Raw genomic sequence first — 8,604 nt, 5'->3', positions numbered from 1 at the left:
CGTTAGTACCCACGTGGAGCCATTTTATGTTCTTGCTGCATGCCCACAAGTGTCCCCAGAATACTTAAGGAACTGAATAAGTAACCACCTTCCCTTGCTTTGCCTCCAGACATTTGAGGAAGGGCCTCCTAGAGGTTACATGACTTCTTTCTGTTCCTGGGGAAGCTGCTTTCTTGCTCTGGCCTCAGGGAAAGTAAGTTGGCTTCAGATCCTCGGGAGGCCAGACTGGGGGGAGGACAATTGGGTGTCTCTAACAATAAAAGAGTTTGTGGGCTTGGGGACAGAGATGAGCAGGAGTCCAGTTAAGTCTGGTGGTGGGTTGTTACCCCAGATATGGGCTGAACAGGCAACGAGAAGGACTTTGAAGAGCGCCCCATGCCTGGTAGTCAGGAGACCCAAGACCTAGACCCACATGACCGGGTGGTTATATAAACCATCTCCTCCCTGGGCCTCAGTTTCCTTTTATACTAAAAGGGGTTTTGTGAGTGTCCCTAGCAGTTCTAAAATTCAATCATTTCTCCCAGGGGCCTATCTTCTACCTGCTTTTCAATCTGGGATCTATTTACAGCATCCAGGGCAGCGCGCGCGCACACACCCCCCCACACGCATTAATGTTATAGCAAAGTTGTTTATCAAAAATGTTTAAAACAGACAACAAAGTCAGTGGTAGCCCTGGGGGAACAGCTTATTAGTGGTTCCCTAGGTCCTCTTCTTTCCTTTCCAAAGATGGTCACCCAGACACAAGTGCAGTTAGACACAAATTAACTGCCCTCAACCCTTCATTGTCACAAGGCACCCAATGGCAAGGCACAGAAGGGACTTCGTTTCTGGTGTCTCAGAATTCAGAAGTTAGCAAAAGTAGTAGCTTCTTTTCTTTGGAAAGGCCACAAGGTCTTTTCAAACTGGTGATCCAGCAGGCTGGAGTGGGACAGACAGACTTCAGGGCCAGGACTGTCCTTCCCAGCACCACTGCACTGCCCTCCAGCCTCTCCCCAACCTTGGGCCCCTTCCACATGCTGTCGTCCTCACCACCACCCTCCAGCCTCCTTTGATGGCCTGTTAGTGATGCTAGTAAAAGCAGCTTCCTTGGCTCCACCCCAGAATCAGCTGAGTATCTGTTAACTCCTGGGTTTGGGTGCAGAACTGTGAGGCACCTTTGTGCCCATCAAATATGAGCAGGTAGTGGTAAGAAGTAGTCAGGTTGGGTCTGGGGGTGGGACAGCTCTGGGACACAGAGCCTGGATTAGAGAAGTCACCAAACGGGTGGGACCGTGAGGATGTCTGCAGTACTAGGAAGCCAAGAAAGCCATCTCCAGATTGTCTGGCCCGGTCCCATTCCCCACTATCCCCTGGGCCCACTTGTGTAGTCGACTGTAGAGTGGGAAGCCCTGGTTCTCACGGTACAGGTAGACACCGGTGATCGCATTCCACTGGGGCCTTGGCTGGATCCCCTCGACGGCAAACTCTTGAACCAGCTCCTTGTCATCTTTGTCCAGGGCCACAAAGCCGAAGAAACGGCGCACATTGTTGGCGGCCAGCACTCGGGAGTGGACTTCTGCTGTTCTCTGGAACAGCTGGGACTCGTTGGCCCGGTACTGAGCCCAGTATGCTTCTTGGCGGTAGCCCAGTGGTGAGCAGCAATGCTTTAGGCACTTGGTGAGGAAGACGAGGACAGCCACCATGCCAATCAGCAACCACCCAAAGAGCTGGGTCAGAGAGAGAAGGCAGGTGTGAGGCAGAGTTGTCCCTAGTCCCTCAAAAGAGCCAGCAGGCCCCTTCCCCCACCCTGAACAAGGACCTTAGGGGGAAAAAGGAGGACAGACCAAGAACAAAGGCTCAGTAAAAAGCCAGGAGCACTCCTGGCTTGACAATAGTTTAGGTGCTCAATAAGAAAGTCAATTGTCTTCTCTGGATCTGTTTGCACTTCTGTGGAATCAGAGTTGGAATAGACATTTTAGGTCCCTCCACGTTAATCCCTTTCTGTTTTCACTGTCTTCAGTGCAGTCTGCATTTTTTCTGCTCTCTCCATATCTGTGGATGCCTGTCCACTGTCCTCTTGAACATGGTCCTTTCTGTCCCCCTTGTGTCTGCCTGTTTGTTTTTGCCTGTTCTCTTCATCACAGTTAAAACTGAAAAGGGACTTAAAAGTCATCTAGTCCTATTCATTTTACAGATGATGAAAATGAAGTCTAGACAGGTTAAGCGACTTTGCCTAGGATCATCCAGCTAATAAGTGTTGGAGGAAGAATTTGAACTCAGGTCTTTCAGCATTTAGCACAGTGCCTGGCAAGGAGTGGGTGCTTAAATGTTTGTTGTTGGTCCTGATTCCAAGTCCAGTGCTCATCTGCCAGCCCATGCTGCATCTCCCCTTCAGCTGGTGCCTTTTAAAGACCTTTAGGGGAAAATTCTTTGCTTCCCACTCCTAGGTTCTGCCACAGTTCTCCTGTCTCCTATCCAGTGACGATCCCTGTTTTCCCTCTCATGGACTCATTAGCAGAAATGCTTTTAGAGGTTCTCTAGCCCAATTTATGGGGCACCTAGATGGCCCAATCCATAGAGTGCTTGGAGTCAGAAAAATTGATCTTCCTGAGTTCAAATCTAGCCTCAGACACTTACTAGCTGTGAGACCCTGGGCAAGTCAATTAACTCTATTTGCCTCAGTTTCCTCATCTGTAAAATAAGTTGGAGAGGAAATGGTAAACCACTCCAGTATCTTTGCCAAGAAAACCCCAAATGGGGTCATGAAGAATCAGTCACAACTGAAAGAGTCAGACATAACTGAAAAACAAATGAGGTCCAATTTACTTCCTGATGCAAGAATCCCCTGTACATACGGAATCTTCTTTTTGAATATCTCCAGGGATGAGTAGCTCATTACCTTACAAGGCAGCTCTTTAGATTGTTGAGTAACTCTTGATTCTTACAAAGGTCTTATAAAGAGCCATGTAGAGGAGAAAGAAAGGGATATAGGAAGAATGTGACAAGATCCATCTTCTCTTACTATACCAATTCAACACTGTGCAGGGCCAGTGCTTTATCCACTGCGCCACCTAGCTGCCCCTATGTGGTTCCCTTTTAACAAATAAATATCTTCTTGGTGCCTGACCAGGGTTAACCATTCAGTCTGTGGCTTATACTAAAGTGTCCATCTGGGCCACAATCAGAGGTCAGTCCATGCATAAGTTTAGAAATCAATCTGTAGGGGCAGCTAGGTGGCGCAGTGGATAAAGCACTGGCCCTGGATTCAGGAGAACTTGAGTTCAAATGTGGCCTCAGACATTTGACACTTACTAGCTGTGTGACCCTGGGCAAGTCACTTAACCCCCATTGCCCCACAAAACAAAAAACAAAACCAAAAAACCCCCAAGAAATCAATCTGAAGAGGCCATCAGTGGAGATAAGGGCTGGAAAGACCTACCTCTCAGAGACACTAGGCAAGTATTCAAATGACCTGGGGGCAAGTCACTTTATCTCTAGTTGCCTCCACCAAGGACATTTTAAAATTGAAGCAAGATTAGAGCGGGCAGAACCAAGATGGCGGAGGAAAGAAAGATTGGTGGGGAGTTATTACCTCAGGCCAACAAAATCAGAGGTCTAATCTAGGGGGAAAAAAAAGCCAGACTATGCCCAGGGTCAGTCTGTGGCTGTGTCAAAGGATCAATATGTGACTGAAAAATAGTAAGGAACTGTAACCATGAATGTGGTTTCATTAGCACTGAGTATTAGCCACTTTATATACTGAGGGTTCTTCTCAACTCTGGAGAGCAGAGTTGGCAGGCTAGTACTAGGTCCTTTCTGTTCCCTCCTCTCCACATAGGAGTAAAGCTGAAGTCTTGCCCTGCCTACCTCTTTCTGAGGGATGGGGGAGAGGTGGTTTAGGGTGTAATCTTTTCTCTATTACTGCCCTGTCCCCTTTCTCTCTGGAGATTTAATTAGTTACACCCTGTTAAAAACAACTGGTTTGGGGCAGCTAGGTAGCGCAGTGGATAGAGCACCGGCCCTGGAGTCAGGAGTACCAGAGTTCAAATCCAGCCTCAGACACTTATAACACTTACTAGCTGTGTGACCCTGGGCAAGTCACTTAACCCCAATTGCCTCACTTAAAAAAACAAACAAACAAAAAACCCCCAACTGGTTTGATTTTTTAGTGTCAGGACAATATAATGGTTCATGGGGTCTCTATTTCATGGAGTTTATATCAGAAAAGTTTTTAATACAATCACCATAGCTCAGAGTCCCCAGTCAGGAAAATTAACAGATTGGAACACTGGGTTTAAATCCTGCCTTAGACACTTACTACCTATGTGACCCTGGCTAAGGCTCACATCAATAAAGGGCTTCCTCAGTAAAAAAGAGCAGGTTGGACTCAGTTTCTACCTCTAAATCTATGCTTCTATGAGTTCTGAGTCTGTCATTAGCACAGCATCCCAGGTCCTGAAGGGTTGTGGGACAGGATATTGGGGAACTTTTGCTTACAGTTAAGTCCATCTCCCATAATAACTTGACTTACCTGGGACTCATACTTGAGTCTTCGGCTCACCTCCTCCTGGAAGCTTGACAAGTTTGCTGGGGCCTGCCCACAGGGGAACTTGGCCAGGATCTGAACTGCATGGTCCTGGGGGAAACTTCCCTTGTCATCTGTCAGTGAGGCGGGGTCCACAAACTCACTGAGGGCACAGACGTATGCCTCTCCTCTGAGCAGTGAAAGGACAGACCATGTCACTGGAGCCACAGCTGCACGACCCAGGATGGAGCTCAAGAGAAGGAAATTGGGGGCAGCTGAGCAGTTCTTGGCCCGGCGTAGCTGACACTCAGCCACCAGGTTCCAGGTGTGAGTGTTGAGGATGACACCAATGAGGAAGAGAGCCAAGGCGGGGACCCCAATGGCAGTCAGCCCATAAATGTAGTTTCTGGCTGGGGAGCAAGGACAGTGAAAGGCCACCACAGAGAACAGCTCCTGGCTCCCCACTGTGCCCAGGGCCACCAGCCCATTGAAGATCATCACATCCTTGCTCTTGAAAAAGAGCGACAGGAAGCGGAAATTCTCCACAATCAGGGCTGACATGGCGATGAATTGATATGTTCAATTTCTGCAGAAATGAAGAGAAGGGGCCTGAGTGAATCCTGGTAAATACTGGGGAAAAGGGACAAGGTTGACCAGGGGGCATGTGATCTAAGAGAAAGCCCCTCAAGTTAGGAGTGGGGAGTCATTCCATAATCATTTTCATAGAATGTGTGACCCTGGTCAAGTCACTTCCCCTTTATAGGCATTGGTACCATTTGTGAAATGGGAGAAGAGAATACTTATCCCTTCCTACTTCTCAGGGTTGCATGAAAAGAAAGAAAATAATAGTATTTTATTTACACAGATCTTCAAAAGCCCTGTCCTATTCTCACAATGACACTGAGAGGCAGGATGGGTGTTACTATCCTCTTTTTACCAATGAGAAAACAAGCTTAGAGAGGTAATACCTGGCTGTGTGTGCTCTGCTCTGATGCAGTCCAACCTTTTACGTTTCAGAACTCTATCTCTAATCTTATCTCTTCTGGCCCAGAAATTGGGGTGAGTGAATAAGGAGGGAATAAGGAATAAGGACATTGGAAAGTCATGCCCTCTACTTAAAGGTGGAGACTTTGTGTGTGTGAACATGATAATAATCAACAAACAAATATCTCAAAACACAGGGAACAAGAAAGGATAATAGATTGCATGAAAAACAGTAAACTTCTGTAAAAATCTACAAACCTTTATTCCATAGTTTACTTGTTCTTTAAATAAATATACACACCTATATTTATTACATTTAACAAGGTAGCACCAGTATTTATGTCCCCTTTAACACTTCTTTTTTATTTTATTTTTTTTTTTTGTTGAGGCATTTGGGGTTAAGTGACTTGCCTACTGTCACACAGCTAGTAAGTGTGGATTTGAACTCAGGTCCTCCTGACTCCAGGGCCGGTTCTCTATCCACTGGGCTACCTAGCTGCCCCCTATTTTATTATTTATTAAAATGTTTCATTGATAATCTTTTTGGGAGTCAGCTCTATCATTACCCACTAGCCTATTCCCCCATAGATGTCTGTGCTTGGAGCAAATAAGTATAGTCCAACAAATCAATACATTGGACTGAGCTTATGTTTAAGGCTCAGGCAAGAGGAACTCAACTCCCTGAAGCTGCTAAGTGTTAGTGATATCTTCCCCCTTGTCTCTGTGGTCTGTGAGGAAGGAAGATGCTCTTCCTCAAGTTTTGTAAAACTTCCAGGGAGTTTTAGGACACATGCTACTTCCTAGAAATGTGTAGTGTCTAGCTAGGGGAGCTGATGGGTGCCAGTGCAGTAGATACAAAGCACCCATACACCTCCCACTTCTGGACACCCTCACCTACCTCCCCAAAGGAGCAGCAAGAGTCTGGGCTCTGCTGGGCTCCACCCTTTTTGTAACAAGGATTTTAAAAAGGATGCAGTCAGTTCCAGTTTCCCTCTTTTGATTTCCTGCCCCCTTCCCCATATTCTTTCGAGTTCCTGCTCCCCCTGTTCATCCAAGAGGGGTTTACTCCGAAGTCTGCACAACCTTATAGAGGCAAAACCAGGCCCTGTCCCGCCAAACTTGAGTCTTCTGCCTGGATCTGGACATTCCTTTCATGGGGACCTCTGGGGCTCCCTTCCTTATACATCCTTCCCTCCCTTTCCCTTCAGCCCCCCACCCCCACCCCCAGTCCATCCGGTGACCCAAACAAGGGAGAGGGTAAAGGCAAGATCCGGAACTTCGGAGGCCAGGTCTCTGAAAAGTAGTTTATAGCTCTTTGTGGGAAGGGCTGGGGCTAATGCAGGGGTCACGAGCCTCGGGGTAAATCCCTATTTCCCTTCCCCCAGTCCTCGTTCGGATCCTCCGCTCTTTTCATGCCCGCAGAGACTCCAGTGTTTTCTCTGGGGAGGCTCAGTTTCATAAACACCACCCAGGCGTGGTGAGGACTGAAGACCAGATGACCAACTGGGGTCGGACGAGAGGTAGATTCTGAGGGTGCAAACCACTGCCCAGGGAAGGAGAGTGAGGGAAGCACGCATTTCCAGGGCTAGGACGAGCTCTCCCGAGCCCCAGACCTCACCAGCACCCAGGGATGGGGACAAGGGCCATGTGCGTTCCCGCAGTGGGGAGGGGGTTCTCTCTGTGGTCCAGACATGTCCTTTGTAGGACTGCGGCCTTTCCTTCATCCCTTGGGGGCAGATATCTAGGCGCTCCCCCCCCCCCCCGTCCACCTTCCGGCCGCTAACGACACAGGATTTCCAAAGTGGCCATACGTTCTCCACCCTCCCCCCCCCCACAATGGGCTCGATCACTCACCTGGGGTCTGGGCTCCGAAGTGTGTCGGGTGCGAGGCAGGGCGCAGGCTGGGCAGCGGGCACAGGCAGTAGGCACCACGCCCGGCGGCAGCCCGCCCGCGCTCAGCAGTCGCTTCCTCTGCCTCTCCGAGGCTGCGGTTTTTTGGGTTTTGATTTGCTTGGTTGGAGTTGGGGCTGGGGCTTCCTGCAGCGTCAGGCTGGAGGGGGACGATCGCGGGGGCCCAGAGGGGGATCAAGGGGGGCAGCAGCTTTGGGGAAGCGGCGGCCAAGCTTAGAGAAAGTTTAAACTCCCAAACAGATAAATAAAGAATGGGCAAGCGCATGTGCGCAAGAAGAGTGGAAAAACAGCTTCCCCAGCGTCCTCAGGGGAGGGCAAGGAGGGGGAAACTGGGGGGCGGGGGGAGGGGGCGGCCCGCCCGTTGGCCAGCCCGGGTCGCCTCTGCAGTTCCGCCCTCCAGGCCCAGCAAGCTTGAGCCCCACCGCGCTAACTCCAATCCCGCGCTTTAAGAGCCGCCTTGTGCGCTCTCAGTGGCTCAGACATTCTGGCTTTGGGATGGGGGAGAGGAGCAGAGGTCAGGGAGCCCAGCCCCTAGACTGTAAGTCTGGGAGACCCGTCTAAAGGACTCCCGGCTGGCTCCCCAGAACTGGGAGTTGGGGAAGGCAAAGAAGGAGAGAGGCGATCTGCAGGAAGGTGTTTTCAGATCAATCCAACCAACCTTTATTAAGTACCTTCTATTTGCAAGACGCTGGGCTAGACGCTGAAGATAAAAGGACGGAACCAATATGGTCCCTGCCCTCAAGAATCTTACCTTCTACTGGGGAGATACGAGACACACACAAGTAAGTAAATGCAAAGCATATACCAAGTTAATTTCTTTTTTTTCTTTCATTATTAAATTTTTATTGCTGGTTTTATTTTTACATCGCCTAAATTTTCTAATATTTTCTCCTCCATTCTCCTCCTTCACAGATCCATTCCTTATGACAAAAAAAAATTAAAAGAAAAAAAAGTCCAGCAAAGCTAACCAACACATTAGCCAAATCTAATATATCAGTTTCACACCCATAAGCTCCCCCCCTCCCTTCAGCAAAAAAGAAAGGGATTTGTATTCTCATAACTATCCTTTCGGGGAAAATTTGTATATCAAGTAATTTCAAGAGTGAGAGTGTGCCCGCAACTATCTACAGGACTCTAGGAGAACCTTCTTCCTCATCTCCATCACCTACCTGGCACTGGATGTTTAAGGGATGCAGGACCCTGGG

The 8,604-nt window shown here is 48.7% G+C and overlaps 1 protein-coding gene across 1 annotated transcript; it reads right to left on the bottom strand.

The window, feature by feature from the left end:
• Positions 1–677: 677 nt before the first annotated feature.
• CALHM2 (calcium homeostasis modulator family member 2) lies at positions 678–7,493 on the bottom strand. The gene is made up of 3 exons (XM_043987344.1): positions 7,343–7,493; positions 4,511–5,090; positions 678–1,706 (listed from the first exon to the last, which is right to left on the bottom strand). The coding sequence occupies exons 2-3, from the start codon at positions 5,063–5,065 to the stop codon at positions 1,290–1,292; spliced, it is 972 nt and encodes a 323-aa protein (XP_043843279.1). The 5' UTR covers positions 5,066–5,090; positions 7,343–7,493; the 3' UTR covers positions 678–1,289.
• Between the last annotated feature and the right edge of the window lie 1,111 nt (positions 7,494–8,604).

This window comes from Dromiciops gliroides, chromosome 2 (assembly GCF_019393635.1).
Source record: "Dromiciops gliroides isolate mDroGli1 chromosome 2, mDroGli1.pri, whole genome shotgun sequence".
NCBI classification, from domain to species: Eukaryota; Metazoa; Chordata; class Mammalia; order Microbiotheria; family Microbiotheriidae; genus Dromiciops; species Dromiciops gliroides.
The sequence above is the reverse complement of the archived record's forward strand: the minus strand, read 5'-3'. Positions and strand labels throughout refer to the sequence as shown.

Excerpts from the sequence above, each read along its gene's own strand:
- CALHM2 (XM_043987344.1), bottom strand. The coding sequence starts at position 5,065 with ATGTCAGCCCTGATTGTGGAGAATTTCCGCTTCCTGTCGCTCTTTTTC. Across the intron at positions 1,707-4,510 it reads GACTCAAGTATGAGTCCCAG|CTCTTTGGGTGGTTGCTGAT; the intron begins GTAAGTCAAGTT and ends TCTCTGACCCAG.